Here is a 21,672-nt window from a genome sequence, read left to right on the forward strand (position 1 = left end):
GAATTGGCCAGTGGGCGTATTTTCCATGAGGTGTCTGCAAATGCGGTACAGGGCATGCATTTTAGGATGCACATTGTCCTGTGGAAACATACAGATAGAAAAATCTGATCCATGTTGATTCAAACAATTATGTCGGCACAGCAAGTTTAAAAAAAAAGACTGCCTATCTGATTACTGACTCAGTTTAAAGGGCAGATAAAACAGTATAGATCCACCTCTACACAACCATGCCACGTTCAGAGTTACTCTATCATGTAATAGAGGCTGATTTCATATTTGCATTAACGAGCAGGTGTAGAAGTGTACCTAACAAAGTGGCGGTGAGTTTATGTCATACCACTAGATGGCAACTAGCAGCTTTATATATAAATAAAATTGATATGTCGGGTTTTTAACATTTGCTACATTTTTATCATTTGTAACGCAATAATAGCTTCTTGGCCTGAAAAGAATATTGCTTAAAGGCTGGTCAGATAAACCGGACAGTAAGCTTTAAGGCACCAGTCACCATTTCGGGGGCGTGGTTAACTTGTGTGTTTGTGCAGGGTGTGTTGTCGCAGTTCTGCTGTTGGGGGCGCTGTGTCGCAGGCAGCTGTCCAACGGTGTGTTGTTAAGGTTATGGAGAGTGAATGGTGGGGCCAGCTAGGAGATGTCTGACTAGAAACCTGCATTATTTTTCCGAAACGAACAGCTTTAAAAACCCGTGTTGACGATGGGGCAGTGTGGCATCACATCGTCGAAGACGGTGTTGGTCTTTCTAAACCTGATTTTTTGGGTAAGTTTGGAGGTTTATGTCGGTTTTAAACGTGCGTCACATTTAACCGGCTGTAGCTAGCTGTGTGTTTGTGTGCCGTCAGCTGCTTAGCTTGCTGCGACCTTTGTCTCACTAGTGACGGGCTAGCTTCAAGAGGCAGCCCAAAAATGTGACTATTGCTGATGAGATATTTAGGTTTCCGCTATGAGCTTATATTAAATGAACCATGTGTCATTACGTTTTATATTAAAAGATCTGTTTGCTATGTTGCTTCCTGAAGTGAAGCTACCTTTTTGTGTACTTGTGTGACATAGATATTGCTGTGTTATCATAACTTAAGAACTTTAACAGAAGTTTAAGCAGATGCATTATTTCTATTTATTTTATTTGTTGGACGTGGCTACAAAGTAAATCTAACTCTCAGCATGTTTCTTTGAAATGTACTGGAGTATAATGTTAAGGTCCACTGTATTGTACATGATAGTCTCTGGGGATGAGGACAGTTAGTGCTGATTAACTGTACAGTAGTTATGTAAAACCGATCCTAGCATGTTGTTTTTAAGAATTAGAGTTCATGCCTAGTGCACTAAGACACATGTGAAACGGCCCTATGGCAAAGGTCTGTTGCCACGGTGGCAATACACTTATTGTGCTAATCGCTGCAGCACGGTTGCTTCACAGCGAGAATGCGTTAGGTTCAAATCCAGGCTGGGGCCTTTATATGCAGAATTAGCATGTTCTCGCCTGTCTCTTTCTCATACAGTTTAAAGGGGGTTAGGTTAAGCGTGAATGGTTGTTTGTCTCTGTGTTAGCTTTTTACCCAGTGACTGCTGAGATAGGCCCTTGACTCTGAATTGGGTAAATTGAAACATAATACCTGGATGGATACTATTTATTGTAATGTTTTTTGTTTTTCTTGTCACCCACAGGCCGCTGCTGGTATCCTTTGCTATGTTGGAGCCTATGTCTTCATTACATATGATGATTATGATCACTTCTTTGAAGATGTGTACACTCTTATCCCAGCGGTGATCATCATTGCAGTTGGAGCCCTTCTATTCATCATTGGGCTAATTGGATGCTGCGCTACAGTGAGGGAGAGCTACTGTGGACTTACATCGGTCAGTAAACCAGTTTAAAGAGTGTGCTAAATATTAAAGGTGTAGTTCACGATGCATTATATAGTGCCCTGAATGCAAAACACCAAGCATGAATTAACAGGTAGGGTGAGTGTAACTTAAACCAGACCAAAGATAACCTTTTTGACAACTGTCCCTTTGTCTTTAATCTTGAAATTCAATCCACAGTTTGTCGTCATTCTCCTGTTGGTTTTCATGACAGAAGTGGCAGTGGTGGTTCTCGGGTACATTTACAGAGCAAAGGTGAGGAAGTCAAATACAGCTTGCTACATGTTTGTTTGGTTTTTTTCTGAGCCTTTAGCACAGTAGATCTCTCTGATAACACCCAGCCAGTCAACCGCTGAAAATTCTATTAAGTGACTCTGGTGTAAAGTTGATTTGTTCAAGAAGATGTGTCAACAAACGCTTAGCCCTCACCTTTTTTTTTTTTTTTAAAAACTTCCCAGGTTGAAAATGAAGTTAATAGTTCTATTATGAAAGTTTATGATGAGTACAACGGCACAAATAGCAACGCCCAGAGCCGCGCCATTGACTATGTTCAGAGACAGGTGAGGATAAAAATCATATTCTCTTTATCAGCTGTCTGTCTCTTTTGTGTGTGGTGTGTTTTGTTTTGTTTTTTTATGTGTATTTGCAAGAAATTGACATTACTTTTGATTCTTTATCTTTAGCTTCAGTGTTGTGGGATTCACAATTACTCAGACTGGCAGCACACACGCTGGTATGAAAAATCAAAAAACAACAGCGTACCCATCAGCTGCTGCAAATCTAACATTGGAACCTGTACGGGGTCTCTTACTCATCCTGAAGCTCTCTACCAAGAAGTAAACAATCTCTTATCTCCTCACAAGTTCTCATGCTGGATACACATTTATTTATTTATTTATTTTTAACGTGACAGCTTCTTCTTGTATATTCATCTAAATATGTATATTATATGCTTCTATAGGGTTGTGAAGCACTTGTTGTGAAGAAACTACAGGAGATCATGATGTATGTCATCTGGACTGCGCTGACATTTGCTGCCATGCAGGTATTTAACTCAGGAAGAAGATGGCTTCTTAGGTATACCATCAATAGTTTTGAATATTACAGCTGGTTACTCAGAACTGGGTATCTATATTTCAAATTACTTTTAGTATGGAGTAGCAGGTGACAGGCTTCAGCTTCACACCACCTACTCCCAAGAAACCAGTTCCTCACTGGTAAAAACGTATTTGCACTTACCATGCTGTAAGTCAAAGGTGTCAATTGTAAGGCCCAGGTCAAATCCGGCCCCTAATTTTTAATTAATACATTTTCTGTAATGTGGGCTGCATGTGGCCTATGATGTAAAATGATTTTGGCATACCTTTTCTAAGCGTTAGAAGCAGAAGTGTCAAGCTATTCAAAGGCAACGACCACAGTGGGAGCCAGTGTTCCATGATGAAAACAACACATATTTTAAAGGCTGGTATAATACGTGCTGCTATACGTTGCAGGACTTCCCACCTTATAATGTGTGAGTACTTTTAACTGAGTGTTGCATTTCCTTTAGATGCTGGGGATGCTGTGTGCATGTGTCGTGCTGTGCCGGAGAAGCCGGGATCCTGCCTACGAGCTGCTAGTTACAGGGGGCACCTATGCATAAAGAGAAAGCATTTCTCACCATAACATTAATTAAGGATTTATAGGTGAGAGGATGAAATAATCTATTACCACACTAACCTTAACGCACTAACCAAGTTAACTTGTGTGTTTTACCTGTTTTTTTTTTTTTTTTGTTCTTTTGTTTTTTTCCAAAAAGCTGTTGTCCAAATTCTTTATAAAGGTCATTGAGATTGAAACGTTGGCATTATTTGCTCTGTGGAAAGCTTTGTGGTTGGAAGGCCCCGCTTATACCAACTGAAACTCGGTTTGGTTATGTTCAGAGTTTTTATGTGTGTAGTGCAGTTCCCTCTTATTTTTTGCACTATATATACGGCTAACACATTGTATTTTATTATTTTTTTTAAATCTGTCATGTACTTGAAAGAAAGAATATAATTGACCTTGTACTTCAACTGCTATTACTACTGCTACTACTATTCTACTATGAGAACTACTCCTGCAGCTCACGTACGTTTTAAACTTTATTTTTCATCAGCAGTATTCTGTCAAGAAATACTTAAACTGCAGTAGAAGTAAAGGTCACTGCATGTTTTTGTGTGTAAACTGTGTAACTTCACTGGCTTTTACTTATTTGAGCTTTATCTTTTGAATCAGTCCTTTTAGTATTTGGAGTGTAATGCATTGACTTTGTCCCTTTCTGTTTGCAGTCTACCAATGGTAGTTTTAGAATATGACTTGCTAAAATGTAGCAGCGGCAAGACTTCAGAATGTAATTGCAGCATATTTAAAATTAAATCGAATGTTTTCCGGTTTCTGTTTGTTCTTGTTGCTATCAAAGAGTCAAAAGGTCAGAAGACACTGGTGTCAAAAGAAATTACGATTTTAGACTCGTATGATTTCTGGTAAATATCTCTGCTTTATTTACCTGAGAAAAACTTGGCAGCAACGCCCACTCCTGCGTAATCAGAAACCAGAGAGCAAAGAGTTGTTAGCCACATAATCTAAGAATAGACTGTTCTAATAAAACACAGTAATAGTATTTACTGCAATCATAAAGCTAACGGTGTTTTTTAAAAAAAACAAACAGACAAAAAAAACAATAGAAGGTTTGTCTTTTCAGTTCAATTTAATAAATATAAATAAATGCGTTACATGCACTTGTTGTCTTCAGACTACAATTATCTGCACATCGAAAATATACAAAGGCCTTCTTTTACATTTTGTATAGTATGCATTACTTCCACAGGCTTTTATATTGCTGCCACTAGGAGCTGTAAAGAGAAATGAGTCTCACAGGTTTCACAAATGTGTATGATGTGACCACCCTCTGCGTCTCCTCCTTCACTACATCCATTACATCTTCTCCTAAGTTTGTCTCTAAACTGCTCTGAACTGTCCTGCTGATGTTCTCATTTTTAATCTTTCCCTTTTTAGCCTCAAAAGCATAAATTCAAAATTTAAATACAATGTACAACGATTTGTGTGCAATTTAGAAATTTCCAAATTCGTGCTCCAATTCACACCCAAACAGAAAACACTTTACCCACAAATCTGATAATGTTTGCACTTCACTCTTTCAGCCCTAAACACATGCTGCATTCGAGTGCGAGTGGGACATCTGGGCTTCCTACATGACTTCAAATAACCTTTTTTTTTTTCTAAATAAACAAAATACAATCATCACCTCTCGTCTAGAACACATACAATTATCTATTACAGATACTACTCAGCAGCCTATGAAGATTAATAAATGGTCACGGTTATTCGTCTAAACTAACATTAATGTAAGCTTAATGAGTGATCGTGAACTGTCAGCATTTTGGCATCTGCAGATGTCAATTAGCTCCTAGCATTAATTTTTTATTCACAAGCCATTTTGATTTTATGTTTTCATTAGTCTTAAGTATTTGAAGTGAGAACTTTAATAATAGTATGTCATAGTTTATTATGAATAAACTATTCATAATAAACTTACAAAAACACATGAACTTTAAATATGACACTAATAAGACATATCTATAAGTGTAATTAACAAATAAGCAGTCAAGTATAGACTGTTATTCCTGAACAGCTGAATTTGTTGAAAATAAATTGCACTATTGATCACATTCAATCAATTTTAGGATTATGTGTTTAGTTTATTAGTCCTAAAATCTTTCATCTTTAGTGTCTTTCGCTTTACTTTTGAGGCTCTTAACTAACCGGTACACTCCCTTTTTAAAATGGAGAGAAATCAGCTAGATGTGTGGGTATTTGACTAAGCTGAGTAAAATATGGCTATCATTGTTGACCCCATGTGCAAGGTGGTTTAAAATAGTTCATTAACAGTCATGCATGAGTCTAAGATTAATTAAAAAGTTTGATTTCACTGTGGCTTATGCAGAACACTGGGGAATAATGTTTTGTGGAGGCTTGATGCGTTGTACCACTGTCAACTACTAACCGTCTTCCCAGTTAGTTTCCCTTTCATGGTTCTGATTCCTCAAGTCTGTTAAAAACATACACAAACTGTCCTAGAAAGGATTTTTTAAAATCTGCAGGTAAAAAAAAAACAAAAAACCCACTGTACTCTTTGTTTGTGTTTACTTAAAATATAGGGTGACGTCACTTCTCCCTTCACAGGTTCCACTGAAGTACACTGGGGTGAGACTGCAATACACACTACTGGATATTTGCTATCTTGTTTTGTATGTGGTCAAGAATAGTTTTAGCTGAGGCTCTGTCACAGCATCTTCAGCTTTCACAGGATGTTGAAAGCGGTGATGTTGAAATTGTTCACACTGGGCCCTTTACCAGCAACCCTCTAAATTATGTGTGTTAAAATGTCGCAGTGTGCTGGCTTCCTGCACGTTTTGCAAACATTTCTTCCAGCTATAACTTTGAACTTTTAGTACCAGTAGCAGATATTGGGTCAGGGACTCTGCACAAAGGATATCTGCACAAAGAAATACAATAATTTTTTACTTCTATTTCCCCCTTTTTTTGCTTTTAAAGCAGATGTCTTTGTGACTTGTCTGTTTTATTTTGCTTCACTTGTGAACTACTTTATAGGTTTAACTATTAGCCTATATTAGCTTGTAGGTTTTACTACTTTAGCATATGCTATGCATCAGTCTGTATAGCATCTGTAATTGGTTTGTGTTCTAGTCGAGGGCTAACAAGCTATTCTCTTCATTTAGAAAATACACCTGATTTATTTGAATTAGGAATAAGCAGAAAACCCAAATGTCCCAGTTTTTTTTCTAGCATTTAAAAACAACATGCATTTATGGATCTGTGCACTGCTGAAAGAAATGAGAAGTATCTCATACCCCAATTGCACACCTGACATGATCTGTCCTTATTAGATTACGGTCATTTAATTGACACCTGTAAGCAGAGGAAGCTTTTTGAAAGTGTAAATGATCAGATCTGTAAAGTCAAGCTTTAAAATTTGTGCATGCATGATCACTATTTATTCAAGAATAATAAACTAATATAAAATATTTTTAAATGTGTTCAAATGGCTTTGTATTTGGGTGTAGAGCACACATTTGTGCATTCTTAAAATGTATACACACATTTATACATCCTAGTTTGTGCTTGTAGATGCACATCTGTGACACCTTTGAGACTGATTTCTCTCCATAACAGAGTGTCAAAATTCTAAATCCTACAGGTGCTTCAGTGATACTTACAACAGAAAGGTAATGGCGGATAAGATGAAGCTCTGGGGTTATTCTATTCCATAGTCTTTACAATAGGTACACAGAAATGTAGCAGTTACACAGTCCTACATACGGCTGTTAGACTCATTCTTTAGCAAGATACGAGCCTGGAACCAGTCCAGAAATACCATTTCTTTTCACTGTCCACCAGCCATCTTCACCTTGTTCCAAGACAATCACAATATCTCCAACAGATAGAGGGAGTTCATCCTCTCCCTAAACAGGTACAGAAACAATCAAAGGGTGATCTTTCAAATCAGTCAAAATGCTTAGAACTAAAATGCAAGGATTTGCAAATAATGTTACTCTAAAACCTATTTTACTATGTTAGAGCCATGAAAATGTCTTATGTAGAAGTTAAAAATCCGTGCCCAGAACCTGACCTGTGCCACATAGTCGTATATCGCCTTGTATTCATCACTTCCCATTTGGGACGCCTGGAATCCAGGAATGGACGCATATACTCCATCTGATGTTTCTCCTAAAGACACATCACATGTTAAATGGACTCATTCTTATGTATTGCTTTTCTACTCCGCCGGAGTAATCAAACCACTCTATACAACATGCCTCATTCACCCATTCACTTCTAAACTCAAGTGCAAACTAAACTACATTCATACTCCGATGAACGCATGCCAAGGATATTTGGCATGCAGACTGGGGAAGCCAAGGATCGAACCACCAACCTTCCGATCAGTAGCTGATCTGCTCTGCCACCCGAGCCACAGCCACCCCGTTACTGTGAATAGCACACACACTCACAATATTTAGCTCAAAGTACACATCTGATCAAGTCATTTAGTTTTTGGTGCGGTGTGCAGCAGTATTACCATTCCCTTGTTCTGACCCCACAGCCAGATAACATCAGCTGAAGTACTCTTTCACCAACTGAACCAGTTAGGCTCTAATTAAGGACTTTTTAAAAAAAATTTGGAATCAAAACTTGTACTGTGTCAGATTCGCTGCTCTGCTTCCACATTTCCCACTATAACGTCATAAGCACAACCTTGTGTTCATTCCCGAGCTTGGAAATCATTTGTATAAAGAAGAACTTAGAGCTGTTCTACACCGTTTGTTACCAAGATTAAAAGACTTGCACATTTGTTTACTTCCAGTAAGAAATTGCAGTGTCATCCCAACAGGATGGTACTTTACCTGCAGACTGGGGAACTCCTTCGTTGATGTTTACTTTCGAGCCACTGGAACAGTTCCCCTGCAGAAGATTTGAAAACCTAGAAATTGAGGAAAGTATTCAGTAAGGGATACACAAAAGATATTGAGCAAGAAGTACAAGCTATGTTTATTATTCTCTTGATGTGGTGACAATCTAACCTCTTCATGACTCCAACAAATCCAACTCCGCCGTTTCTCTCAGCTGTAGGATTCTTATCGTAGTAATTTTGATATTCAACTGGAGCTGTGGAAAGAAAGAAAAATCTGTTTTTACAGATCCAGTAGCCTGGTACACCATTCATCTTTCCTGTTTCCTCTGCTAAGCATTCCGTCGCATGCTTTAGAGTTGAAAGATAATATTAAAATGTTCAGCTTAGAACATATTCAAATCCAAATCAGGAAGGCAGCAGGTTGAATACCTACCTGGGGGGGTTGAGCCAGTGCTTTTCATCTCAACAAAGCCGTTGTTGTCTGTGACGATGTCACACATTTCCAGCGACTTCCTCACATTTTCATAGCACTGAAAGAACAGTTTGTCCAGAAAACATTGTAAGCATGCTACCTCTCTGTCCAATTCAGGTGAATGAAAAGCAGCTGCACTCACCTCATCTTCTTTCACACATTGCATTGATAAGTGGTTACAATGCACCCACAAGGCATTTCTAACGACACTGATGCGGTCTTCTTCTTGCTGCTGAAATATCTACAAAAGAGCAGTTTGAGTGGACACTTATGTTGAGGCTAGAAACTGTATTTATATAGTCTTAAAAATAAAGTGTTGCAACTAGCAGCTTCCTGCACAAGTGGAAACTTAAGCCTTCGGTGAGCTTAAAGTACAGGTTTTAGTACCTTGCCCCTGCCACCCCAAAAACAAACAAACAAACATTTTTTAGATATATTTGAGCATGGGTTTTCATTTGTACGTAAATGTGTTATGAGTTGACATCTGCAAGTGTTCTTATAGGGTTGTGTGAAGTTGTTGAATGGTTAGTTCAGCTTTGTTGATCTTATCACATAAAGAGAGGTCTTATTGCCCGGAAATGTTCTGGGCACATTAGTGACTCACTATGTGTCACTATACTCTGTGAATGGGAAGTATTACACTCGCTCAAAGGCAAAGCAGGCCTCAAATACTGCTATTTGTATATTTTATAAATATACAATTAGCAGTATATTCTAGAAAAATATTAAGCCATAGCGTGCCGTTTCAATTTGAGAGAGAAAGAGAGAGAAAATGCACATTTTAAAAGCATACCTCGCATGTGTCAGTGTGGGTCGATTCCCACTCTTGACGGATCTTGTCAAGCTGTTCAATGTTTGTCGTGTACTGTTTCTCTAAAGGAAAAATGAGCAAAATGCAAAAACCAAAGTAAACATTTTGAGTTTTAATGTTCAGTTTATCCTGAAGATAAAATAAATAGCTGCACTTTGAGCTATTTATCGTGTCTTCAAGTAAAAGCGAAGTTCATAGGAGCACCAACCTAAAAAAAAAAATCATGTCTTGTGAATCAGTTTCCTACCTGCATTTCAAACATCCTACTTAATTTTGCTTATTAGTTGTCCTTACCAGCCTCTTCTGCAGCCTCTCTGCACTGTTTGGATTTGTTGTTCATCTGATAAATAAAAAAGAGCAAAAATATGAGACACAAAAAATTATAATAATGATAATACCACAATTAATATAAACGCACATATAAACCCACAGCTTATAGTTACTCAAACAATAAAATCAAACAAGAGGATTCAGTTTTAATAAAATGGAAAAATGGAATGGGATGGATGGATGGATATCAACATAAAACTAATTAGGTTTTGATTAACACTGACTCAGCCAATAAGTGACACCAAATTATTACCTTATTAATCAAAATCGTGAAGCAATAGGGGAACAGTATTAACATAGTAATAGTAATAACAATAACTTGTTAGAATAGAATAGAATTCAACTTTATTGTCATTGCACATGCACAGGTACAGGGCAACGAAATGCAGTTTGCATCCATCCAGAAGTGCTTTAGTGATATAGATATATTACAATATATATTAGCAATACTATAGATATGTAAGTATATTACAGAAATGGGTCTATTATGGTATGTTATAATGTACACGGTATGAAGCATGTTGTGAATATTTTATAACTATAAGTATGTACAGGCTGTAGTGAGTACAAGCTATGTACAGGATATGAACAGGATATAAATATGAAAAACTATACAGAATATGAAATAGTGAGATGTATCAGTTTACTTAAAATACAACTTAAAAGTGTCTATTTCTGTTCTTTTTTTTTTCACAGAAAGGGGAACTAATGTGTCAAGTTTTAGACAAATAGGCAGCCAGTTTGGACTTAAGCAACAATAAATTGTTCAGGAAGTCATTCCGACACTTGACATAATCAGCTAATCCTCAGTTAATAAATTATATGTTCTCTAGTAACTCATTAACACTCAATGATCCCAAGTTTTACAAAAAGTACCCAGTTCCTGATTTCTTAGTAAATCTTCCCCGTTTTTGTATTTCTCTGTGTAAATTTTTTTCATGCTTTCTATTGGAATATCTTAGATATTATTAGTGACTAAATGCCAGTGCGTAAGACACTCTTATTGTTAGTCAGTCAGATATTTAAACTACTTTGCTCGGAATGATGTAGATTCAGAGTTTAACTCTAGAAAACTTTTTTTTTCTTTTATGTTCCTCTGCTGAAGTTTTTCTAAGCTCGCCCTAAATTTAAAAACGTGTACATACAAGCTTGGCTTGATGCTTGATGCCAATACTAATGCTTGGAATCATTGACAACTCTGACAAGAATAAAACCTGAAACTATTAATCCACATGCACCAGTGAGTCTGAAAAAAATGTTTCCTGCAGTTCTACTGTTGAAATGATTATTCATTAAAAGGTTATAAACAGAGTCAACTCAAGCTTATTTAGCAATGTAAAAATCATATTTACTGATGGGGAAATGACTTTGCTCAGACTGAAACGGGTGAACTGGAACAAAAACAACAGTTTGGTCAAATAATCACACAGTAGAGCCAACCTACCTTTTCAATCTGTTTGGGGGTGGCTGTGGGGGCGGTGCCCAGCTTCTCAGCCGTTAGCTCTGCCTCATCTGCCTCTTTGCAGCGCTGCTCATAGGATCTTTTGGACTGGAAGAGAAATCAAACCGAAACCATGTGAAACTACAAAACCCATGCACTGCTCATTAAAACCTTGCTTTATGAGGCCTTGACAGGAAAGGGAGTGGGAGGTGGAGGGAAGAGACAGTTGGAGGGGGGTTTAGTCAAAAAAAAGAAAGAAAAAAAAAAGAGATGTCAAGCATGTGCACCCGGAGAAACAAAATAGTTCACTCACTTCCTTCCTCTCAGCAGAGAACAGGCATCTTTGTTTATCTACAGTGTAACACAAGGGTGCAAAATCTGCCCCCTTTTTTATTTGCTGTATTGACTTTTTAAACAATTTGCCTTTTAAAACATGCACAACAATGCTTTAGGGTTACAGTGAGGCCCAAGGCCCGACAGGCCTTACAGAGAAACGTCAATGACATTGTTCATTCTATTTAAAGCCTTTTATGTAATGAATAATAAATGTCCTCACTCAAGCTCAAACCACCATGTGTCTGTGAAAGTAAAAACAATAACTACCACAAACCTGTGGTCTGTCATCATGATAGTACCAAGTGTGAAATAAATAAAAATGAAATGAAATGAAAATGAAATGATAGCAAGAGCTGAGCTCACCTCTAATGTTTTCTTGTAGAGAGAGACTTTTGTCTTCTGGACCTTCTCCATGATGACTTCATACTAAGAATTGAGAACAAAAGTCATTGCTGTTACCAGGAAATCACACAGAGAAGCAACCAAAAAAATAAATAAATAAAAATATCCTGCTTATGCAAACAAGATGAGCATTCAAATGGGCACCTTTTTCCGCTGTTCTTTCTGTCGCTCTCTAAAGGTCTCCATTCTCTTCACCTCCTCCTTTAGGAGCCCAGACAACTGAATGTGCAAATTTCCGATGTTTTCAATTTCTGAAAAGGGACAAGACATGGGGCTAAGAACATGAAGGAGGGACCGGGTAACAACGGCTTTGGTAAAATAATGTGATATCTTTTGCTTACGTGTTTTCATTTCATCAAACGATGCTCTCAAAGTGCTGTGAAAATAAAACAAAGATCATTTATTTTTAAAAAAAAAAAAAGCGCAGAGTTTTTCTTATAACAGAGAATTATTGCTTAGATGCAGTAAGTATAGTGATAAGCAATTTCTACCTGATACCTACCAGATTTCATACATGCCCCCGGCCTTGCGGGCAATGGTGATAAGCTCTTTTCCATATTTCTCCTCTGCTGTTGCTCTGCATTGACATTTGGGAATAAATGCAGCCATATGTTAATGCAATAACTTTCAAATGTACAAATCTAGCCAAAATCATAGAGCCCACCTCATTTTCAAGAGTTCCTCCACTTCTTTGCACGTCCGCCGACCATCATTAAGCCTCTGAAGAATCGTCTCATAACCAACATTGCTGATGAAGTCTGATCCCTGGATTGATAAAACACCAGCTACGCTCACTAACAAAGTTCTCAGCCATAATAGAAATCACACACCGATATTCAGTTTTGGAATGAAAGTAAAAACGAATCCAAAACCATGCTCATTTGTAAGAAAACGTTCCTGTCTCCTCCACGTTTAAAAAATCAGTGATCACCTTTAGAGAGGAGCCGAGGATTTGAATGACTATCAGTGAGGTTTGCTTAGATATTTTGAAACTGTTTGTTTTTTTTTGCCATGGAGACACACACTGTGCATCTCACCAGCATTTGAATGGAAACTATTATATACTCTTTCACAGCAGGTTCTGAATGGAAAGCAACCGTGTGGGTAGAGTACCAAACATCTCTATTCATGTAAAAAAAAAAGAAGCTACATTCATATAAAACACTGAGATAAGGTAGATAGGAATAAGGAAGCACATAACTTTGCGGTATAAAGTTAACCTTCTAAGTTATACAAGTTGATTGCTCTTTCTGACAACCCAGTTCTTGTGGTTTTGCTCGTGTATTTAGCACGGTGGCACATAGATGTTCTAAAATGACCTTGTATCCGCCCGATGAAAAAAGAAGCCCTCAACTGTGCTGAGCCATTTTTTAATTTATTTATTATGAAAAGGTTGAGCTGAGAAAGAATCCTTTACATCGTGTGACACTTCAGTCTAGATAAACTGGACATGATGACCACAATCTAGATATAAAAATGTTTCCACTGGTCATCACTTATTGTAACAATTCAGTGTGTTTTCAAATGAGAAAAAAAAGCTGAACGATAAAGGAGTGAACTACCTATGGAGAGGCTATGACAAACTAAGTAAATCTCTGGTACATGCTTAGTAGTGTGCAGATACATTATGAAGTTTCAGAAAGTTTGGCTTCACGGTTCAATAAAACCTGTAGCCTACTTTAATCCTGCACATGCAAAGCACCCAGAAGTAAAGAAAAATTAGCAGCATGACAACGACTCACCCAAAAGGCATCTTTAAACTGTAATGTCATCCTGGCCGTATATTAAAAAAATAGTCCCAGCTGTAGAGTGCACTCAACTTTCAGCCACTTCTAACTCCAAGCAGCGTAGCTGGCTGTGGCTTGATACAAGTGAAACAGATCATGACACATTCAGGAAGCGAAGCTTCATGCTGGAGCTCACACTCACTTACTCATTTGATTTAAATGAGGAAGAGCTGCAACATGTCAGCACTTACCAAAAGCTGAAGTGATAGCGGACACTATTTAAAAAAAAAACAAACTGTAGCATGCAACCAAAACAAAATCTGCTTTGTTTAATGTGAATTGGATTCAGTACTTTTTCATGAAAACTGAAAATTCCACTTTGTGATGCTTCTTGCTCTTTAAGGGTAATACAAGGAATTCCCTACAACATTATGCAATCCAGTACTTTGCCCACAAACAGTACTGTTGTGTAAGTCTTCAGCTTTTGTTCACATTTTGTAACATATTGTACACGAGCCGAACAATAGATCAGATATAACACGCAAAGGATCTGTGACTGCTGAGATCATTGGTGGGTGACGTAAATACCACAACCTTTCTATGACAGACAGGGAGGAAAAAAACGACATGAAATCATTTACTGAAACAAATAACAGCTCTACATTAAACCAAAGGAGACTGTTATAATTCATCATGTGTCAGGTGCAGATGTCTGCCGTAGTCTGTTACTTCGCTGTTCATGAATGTTTCTTGATTTTTCAAAACTTCAGCCTCTGAGATCTGTCCATCTCCATCGAGGTCCATTTCCTTGATGAGGTGAAGAGCCTGTTGATGGCAGGAGAGCAAAAATATCAGTGTATATGCTACCAAATCATCTTGGAGAGAAAAGAAGCCTTAACTGCGGATTAATTTAAGAAAATTTTCCAGGACCTCTGGGCAAGGAAGGGTCTAATATACAGGATATTCCATGACCTAATTTCTAGGTATGACGCATGCTTTTAAAAGGTGTGGTTAGACCATCAAAAAAAGAAAGATAAAAAAAAAGCTAAGAAAATTATCGTAAAATAAACATCCCTCTTCCATTCACTGTACGATCCTTTAACCTGCAAAACGCAGACTTACTTCCACGTGGATGTAGATGATGTTAAACATTTGCACAATATGAGACTGTTATGGTGCTCAAGTTGTTTGCATGGCAACTCTGCTGATGGGAAATTGCCACAGATGCAAGTCACCCTTGCTGCTTGTAGTGTTGCAAACATTTTCATGTCTTAAAAGCCTTACAACATTGAGGAGGAGATGCATGTGCACCTCTTAGGACATGAGGTCACAAATGGTGCGCTGTGAGGCAAGTTTGGGTGTGTCTTAAGGGTTTTCTGATAAACTTCTATTGTTATTATAATATCATACAAATTGGTAATGTTAGTTTACTGTATCAGAAGGTGCACTTTGTTTGGAACACCTGTTCAAACGAACAATGCAAATATATACTGTCACATGACAGCAGTATTTAAGCAGCATGCATGCATTTAGGCATGTAGACATGGTCAGGACGGTCAGCTAAAGTTTCAGTTTGAATATGACCTGTCTGTCTATGCAGAAATGGGACATTTGTTGGGCTGCATCAAAGTTAAATAGAGGTATGTCTTGGCTTTGTGTGGAACTATTTGAGAGACGCATCACCATTATTATTGTAACATGATCTCATCTGCAGCACTAAAATAAGTCACTGCTATTCAGAGAACATTTCTCTCCCTCACAAGTGTTTACTATTTTTCATCTTAAGTGGTCTGCTGGCCTCCTGAGACCCTGCATCCTCACATGGGGACATTAGATATTGGCTTTTCTGCACCTAATCCTTCATTCTGCTCAATAAAGAATGAAGAATTAGTCAAATACACAATTTGATTGATTTTATTCTTTTACACTTTAAAATAAACCCATCCCCATATGACATATCTTAAACTGCACATATATTTCTGTTAAAAGATGGCGCTTAACAGATTCACATAATCCCAAATATCCAGGGGAAATTAAAAAAGCAAACACAAGATAACAGATCTCAGGAGGTTAAGGGTTAAATGCTTTGTTAATAATTCATAATCCTTAGTAATTCTTTATTTCGAATTTCAATTGGAAGCTAGAAGCTCAGGAGTTTAAACTTGTTCTTCTTCTAAAATGTCGCGCTTACAATAATTTCACTCTTTATTTTATCCACTATAAGCAGAAAAAAAAGAAAAAGAAAAAAAAAGCTGAGCACATGATAGAAGACATTACTTCTTCTCTTGCTGATCCGTAGCTGTTCGGTGCAATCCAGCGGAGCTGCTCCTCTCGATTCAGCTTGCCATCCTTATCTTGATCATACAGTTCTTTAAATCGCACTGTTTCTTCGATCTCCCACTTCGAAGGGGCACCATCTGATTAAAAAAATATACATAGAAAAAAGAGAAGTGTTAACACTGCACAGACGAGAAAGAGAACAAAAAGGCTGCATGCTTGGTTTAATCTCAGCCTTACCATCGCCGCGAACGTCTCCAATAAATTCACTCAGGCTGATGAATCCATCTTTATCTGTATCATATTCACTCAAGACATCCTCAATGGCAAAATCCTATTAGAAAAATAAAAGAAAACCCCAATAGATTTTTCACATGAAACTCAAAGAGCACACTTAGTGTGGATGGAAACATGCATTATCATATCAGGTTTTGCACGATTAGGAGTTAAATGTCTCACAGCCATGTGATCCACTTCAGAAGGGTGGGTGAAGGCGAGAAACTCTGTCACATTGAGGCCAGGTGTGCCATCCACATCAGCAAAGTCAAAGCGCCTTTTCTCCTTTCGATGGAGCTGCATGGTGTATGAGCCCGTGTTAGAGTTCTGATTGATATATTAATCTGTGATGTGTAAGAAGAGAGTTAAAGTCTGCTCACATGTCTAAGAGACTCTTGCTCTGGATCCTCCAGAACAACATCGTCATCAAAACTAAAGAGCTGGTTATGAGCCACCGTGTTGTATTCCTCCCATGTTGTAACACCATCCTTATTGGTGTCAAACTCAGGGAAGCGCTCCTCCGCATCATCCAGAGCATATTTTCTGTAGACGTGCTGAATCCAGAGAGTAATCTCCTCTATGGATAAAACAGACAGCCTGAGTGTGATTATTAATCCCCTTTGTTTGTCTGTGCTTTACTGGGAGAAGCACAAATATACCTGCACTTAGCAGATTGTCACCATTTGTATCAATCTTCTTTACAATATCCATCATTTTTATCTTCTGATCTGCTGGGCTGAGTTTCTTTATCTCATTAGTCCTCTGCGTAAAAGAAGCAGGGCAAGAAAGTGAGGAGATGCTGGATGAAGGATAGAAATGGAGCTCTAAAGTGCAAAAAATATGAAAAAAAAGCCACCTCATCTCCCAGCAGTACATTCATGTCGTGTTCAGGGTTGTGCTGCTGTCCGATGTAATGATCATCATGCAGATGTTTATGGGAGCTTTGTCCAAAGTCGAACTGAAGAAGCAGCAGTACCAAAAATGTAGAGGATGTCATCTGTTGAGTTATAACACGCGAGGATTGAAACAACACTGGAACTGAAAACAAGTGCACACTGCAAACAGACTTGACAAAATGCAACTGTGCTATCTGGTGGCCAACAAGTGAAAGATAAAAACAAAAGCCAGATAAGGCTAATGTGAAACACTGTTTCTGAGACGGTAAAAAGACGGAGTGAAAGGCGAAGGATCACCCAGATAAACTGGAAGTCGTCGAAACGTTATGTATTTATTTTTTCTGTTCAGGTGCTTGAAACACAGAGGGAAAGAGAGAGGATGAATACAACAACCACAGGGAAGTCAAGAAAAATAAAGCAACAACAGCGTTCTTTACAACAAACAAACAGACATATAAAAGAGACGCGAACAAGCCAAAACACCCTTATATTACTCAAATAATATAGGATAACGTAGGTGTTATTACCATGGGAAGTTCTTCGTACAACTCAAGCCTCCACCGTAGTTTCTACCTCGAGGAACGACGAACATCCGATTAAAAACTTCAAAATAAAACAATTATGCAAACTCCAAAAATATATGCCGCCTCTCAAATGTGTTATGTGCACTTTATTCAAGGCTAATAGGCTTCAATGGCTACCTCACTAGTTTACACACAGGCACAACGTGTTTAGGAAACAAGGGGGAAAAGAATAAGAAAATGATAAAGAATGGAAAAGAGTACATGTAACACAGAATATACATTTAACCCACATACAAAAAAGTTTAGCAAGATGTTCTTTTAAATCTCTTTTCAATCTCTTTTAAATATGCTCGTTTGTACTTGTTTATGAAGTTGTAGTTTGCAGTAGTTTGTAAGGCTTATGCAGTCATTGGTGTTACCCACTGGATAGCAAGCAAGCCAATTTGATTTTAAAAAAAGAGCTTATATGGAACCAGGTTCCAATGCCTTTTGATATACTTAATATGTATACAGCAAAAAACAACAACAACAAAAAAAAAAAACACTGCCCCCGCGATTTACTAGTGATTTAATGCTAGTGTAATGTGATGTACTCCCCCCAGAAGACTTTATTTTGAAGTCAGGTTTTCCACCTCATGGTCTTCCTTCGGTTTGAAGGTGACTTGACGTCCTACCAAATCAACCAAACTTCCTTGAATGTCCCGCCTGATCTTAGTGGTTGCCATGGTAGACAATTCGAAGTCCCGCCTCCTCAAAAATGCATCCCACCCTTTGACCTTACTATAATTTACATGATTGGCTGGCGCCATTGTTGGTTCTACCATACGACGAATTCATTGGACCATCCAAACGCCAGTCAAAAACGCAAGGTGCTCAGACTTCCTGCATCTGTTAGGCTATCCACAGTGTCATGTATTTATCTGACATGTTTTCCCATCACCTCTGACAACAGGGCGACTTTACTCGTAGACTTTAATTTGTCACCGACTGAGCGTTGAACACTAGGCGGGTCGATGTCCAAAGACAACCGCCATGATGGACGGCGGCGCGGAGCTGGGCAGCACCGTCTCGGCCCAAGAGTTAGCAACCAAGGCGGGGACGGGAGGGAAAGGTCTGGTAGCAACAGCTCAGGCTCCTCGCATGGAGGTGGCAAAAGCAAGAATGCATCCATAACTGCTTTGAAGGTATGCGCTGCTTTGTGTTTCGCAGCTAACAACTGAAGTAAAACATTTGATTTAATCAAGAACATAAAAAATCCTTGCTAGGAATTCAAGTTCTCGCGATAAATAAACATATTTTGGGTGACCTTACTTTCTGATGGTGTGATATTGTCAAATCTCGTTTCTACCTTTTTTTGTCCTCTTGGTTAAGAAAAATGCCTACATCATCATCACTATTATTATTATTATTATTATTATTATTATTATTATTAGTAGTAGTAGTAGTAGTAGTAGTAGTAGTAGTAGTTTACCCAATAAAATTTACATTTGTGAAGATGCTAATCATTTTTACAAATTGTCTGCATACATGTATTGTCATGTTATTAAAGCAAAACTGTGAAAGTAAAGGGACTGTTTTGTAAATTAAAACAGCAGTAATGTAAACAGGCCTATATCAAAATATGTTGATTCCTTTCTTTGTCCCAAAGTGTTATTACAGACTTTCCAAGTTTGCACCATTTGTATTTGGTCAAACCATGTGGCCTTGTATGTCTTGTCCCACAGCAGCATATGAATCACTGAATGCCGGGTCCATTCAGATCTAAAGCATCACTTTGTGTGGCTAATGCACTGCGTTCGCACACACTGTCTCTGACCCTGCAGCTATACTCTCATCACTGGCAAGTACAGGATGGGGGGGCAGAGAGCCAGGCCTGCTTTGTGCACATGACTGCGCAGTGTTGTGGTAGAAGGAGAGTGAAGAGTGAGAAATGAGAAGCGGAGAGAGAGGGAGAGAGCGGGGGCTCTGATGCAGAGCAGTGAGAGGAGGGGAGCTGTAAATATAGGAAGCTGCATGCAGTGGTAGGCAGATAGGCAGCAGCAGGCAGGGAGTCGGGCCTAAGAGGTGGCTGCTAACTCAGCAGAGTGCTAGGGGCTCAGACTAGATTACAGGCAAGAGTTGCAAACAGAATAGTCAAAGTAAAAGGTAGGCATGGTGGGCTACTGAGCACTTGTCTCTCACTTGCCACTGGGAGAGAAGTTGACACAGCTGGGCAAGTTGCTATAACAGTGTGGACTACACAGAGGGAGTCTATTTTGGTCCTGCTGTCAGATGACGATGTCACCTTGCACAAGTGGCAATGCTGGTGAGAGGGAACAGGTTGCCTGAAGTGGGCTGTCAAGTATGTCAGGAGTGGATAAAGACGAAGAGCCTGCTTACAGATTGTACTTCTATTCTGTACGTATCCTGTGATGTTTGGATTTTTACTGCTTTTACTAATGAGCTTGTTCTCACCCACTCCACTGTCTTGCTACTTCTGTTTGTAGACCTTGCCAGAAGGGAAACCTTACACTTGCCCCTTACTCAGCACAGTCTAGAAAATAAACATGCTCTCTTGTGCATGTGGAAGGACTGCCTGATCAAAGAAGACAGCAGAAGATAGGCTCCACATTGTATCTTTCTCTTCTATGGTGCAATGGGAGACAGCTTGTTTGTAGCTGATTAAGTGGATAAAGAGAATGTTGCTTTAAGCCTTTTTGGCCTCAGGTTGCTGCACTCCGATAGCCATCAGTTGCGAGTAGGTAAGGTTTTTTCAAAACACTTATTTGTCATCCACTGGCTGCCAAGCACTGGAGATACCGAGTAAACATTTACTGTAAAGAGATAGGACAGGCTGCATCAGTAGCTCTTGCTACTTTGGTGGATTTGTGTTGTTGAATGATTTATTGTATTTTTTTTTAAATATTTGTGTCGTCTTATTCTCCACTTGACAAAATAAAGCTCAGGCCACTTGATATGTAAAGAATTTTGCTCACCAAAGTAGGTCAGCTGGGTATCTCCCTTAGGGACATTAAATGGTATCAGACCGATACACGCATTCTGTTTCTGCATGTGTAATGCCTAATGAGCCATGTTCACATTATTCTGTTATTTTTGAATTTAAGGTGGTGTATGTATATACTGTTTTTATTTTAAGCTATTCCCTAATTTTTACTTTTTTACCTCTGAAAACGTATGCCTCAAATGTTGCAAATGTGGTAGAAGGACAGTTTTTGGTTTTTTTTTATCTGAACAGTAGCGCTCATGAGAGACATCCAGGAAAAGAGAGAATGATTTGTTCCATGACTCATTTCTGTTAAGAGAAGAACTGGCTCAGTTTTGATTTTTTTTTAAAATGTTTGTTATTTTATATAGTTATTTTCATTAGGTATAAAACTATGATTCATAGTTGTCTAAAATATTCAAGTTTGGTCTGGACTCTAGTCAACAGTAGAGTAAATAATTTATGACAAGTGCAGAAGTGGTACGGTCTATTATAGGGGAAAAACACACTAAGTGGAAGATGCAGAATGATAAACCTCTGATTGCCGCTGATTGCCAGAAATCAGAATATTTAGTTATGTAAGAACCAAATTAAATCAAGCAGACTGCAGTGGTACACCACTTTTTTGCACTGTTATTGTTCAGCCACTTTTTCTTTCTGCAGTAATGCATCAGCTGTCTAAGAGATACAAATAGCCATTTATTTTCTCTATGACATATGGATCCAGAAAGATGCCGATGCTACATTTCATCACATGGGTTCTTAATGAATGTGATGTCGCTGTATTTATTTTGGTTCGCAGTGTCGGCTTCACCCAGGGTTAAAGTCAAGTTCACTGATG

General features: G+C 38.4%; 4 protein-coding genes across 7 annotated transcripts in view; 2 read left to right on the top strand and 2 right to left on the bottom strand.

Moving 5' to 3' along the window:
- Nucleotides 1-572: 572 nt before the first annotated feature.
- tspan3a (tetraspanin 3a) lies at nt 573-4,295 on the top strand. The gene is made up of 7 exons (XM_005928703.2): nt 573-775; nt 1,684-1,875; nt 2,062-2,136; nt 2,340-2,441; nt 2,565-2,717; nt 2,843-2,926; nt 3,431-4,295. The coding sequence occupies exons 1-7, from the start codon at nt 713-715 to the stop codon at nt 3,521-3,523; spliced, it is 762 nt and encodes a 253-aa protein (XP_005928765.1). The 5' UTR covers nt 573-712; the 3' UTR covers nt 3,524-4,295.
- Nucleotides 1,683-14,004, bottom strand: pstpip1a (proline-serine-threonine phosphatase interacting protein 1a). The gene is made up of 15 exons (XM_005928702.3): nt 13,891-14,004; nt 12,813-12,913; nt 12,651-12,725; nt 12,490-12,524; nt 12,293-12,399; nt 12,110-12,172; nt 11,414-11,518; nt 9,934-9,979; nt 9,622-9,701; nt 8,971-9,069; nt 8,790-8,886; nt 8,526-8,610; nt 8,349-8,425; nt 7,574-7,671; nt 1,683-7,406 (listed from the first exon to the last, which is right to left on the bottom strand). The coding sequence occupies exons 1-15, from the start codon at nt 13,918-13,920 to the stop codon at nt 7,275-7,277; spliced, it is 1,230 nt and encodes a 409-aa protein (XP_005928764.1). The 5' UTR covers nt 13,921-14,004; the 3' UTR covers nt 1,683-7,274.
- Nucleotides 13,144-17,931, bottom strand: rcn2 (reticulocalbin 2). The gene is made up of 8 exons (XM_005928701.3): nt 17,852-17,931; nt 17,285-17,425; nt 17,088-17,190; nt 16,809-17,005; nt 16,612-16,725; nt 16,393-16,486; nt 16,153-16,292; nt 13,144-14,700 (listed from the first exon to the last, which is right to left on the bottom strand). The coding sequence occupies exons 1-8, from the start codon at nt 17,852-17,854 to the stop codon at nt 14,557-14,559; spliced, it is 936 nt and encodes a 311-aa protein (XP_005928763.1). The 5' UTR covers nt 17,855-17,931; the 3' UTR covers nt 13,144-14,556.
- Nucleotides 17,932-18,693: 762 nt separating this feature from the next.
- Nucleotides 18,694-21,672, top strand: part of scaper (S-phase cyclin A-associated protein in the ER) — a 58,030-nt gene continuing 55,051 nt past the window's right edge. For 2 of the 4 annotated variants that reach the window (XM_042223550.1, XM_042223552.1), the window contains exon 1: nt 18,695-19,032. In XM_042223550.1, coding sequence (XP_042079484.1) covers nt 18,862-19,032 — 171 coding nt within the window. In that variant the 5' untranslated portion in view covers nt 18,695-18,861. Of the gene's footprint in view, nt 19,033-19,275; nt 20,246-21,672 lie in introns of those variants that run through there. The other 2 variants (XR_006054707.1, XM_042223551.1) reach the window with 2 other exon arrangements.

This window comes from Haplochromis burtoni, unplaced genomic scaffold (genome assembly GCF_018398535.1).
Source record: "Haplochromis burtoni strain Fernald_Lab_line unplaced genomic scaffold, NCSU_Asbu1 Contig_114, whole genome shotgun sequence".
Taxonomy (NCBI): domain Eukaryota; kingdom Metazoa; phylum Chordata; class Actinopteri; order Cichliformes; family Cichlidae; genus Haplochromis; species Haplochromis burtoni.

Excerpts from the sequence above, each read along its gene's own strand:
- rcn2 (XM_005928701.3), bottom strand. Across the intron at positions 17,191-17,284 it reads ATGTACTGCTGGGAGATGAG|AGGACTAATGAGATAAAGAA; the intron begins GTGGCTTTTTTT and ends TCTTTTACGCAG. Across the intron at positions 16,487-16,611 it reads CTGAAGTGGATCACATGGCT|GATTTTGCCATTGAGGATGT; the intron begins GTGAGACATTTA and ends TTTTTCTAATAG.
- tspan3a (XM_005928703.2), top strand. The coding sequence starts at position 713 with ATGGGGCAGTGTGGCATCACATCGTCGAAGACGGTGTTGGTCTTTCTA. Across the intron at positions 776-1,683 it reads TTCTAAACCTGATTTTTTGG|GCCGCTGCTGGTATCCTTTG; the intron begins GTAAGTTTGGAG and ends TGTCACCCACAG. Across the intron at positions 1,876-2,061 it reads GCTACTGTGGACTTACATCG|TTTGTCGTCATTCTCCTGTT; the intron begins GTCAGTAAACCA and ends TTCAATCCACAG.
- pstpip1a (XM_005928702.3), bottom strand. The coding sequence starts at position 13,920 with ATGACATTACAGTTTAAAGATGCCTTTTGG. Across the intron at positions 12,914-13,890 it reads AGTTTAAAGATGCCTTTTGG|GGATCAGACTTCATCAGCAA; the intron begins GTGAGTCGTTGT and ends TTATCAATCCAG. Across the intron at positions 7,672-8,348 it reads AGGAGTTCCCCAGTCTGCAG|GAGAAACATCAGATGGAGTA; the intron begins GTAAAGTACCAT and ends ATGTGTCTTTAG.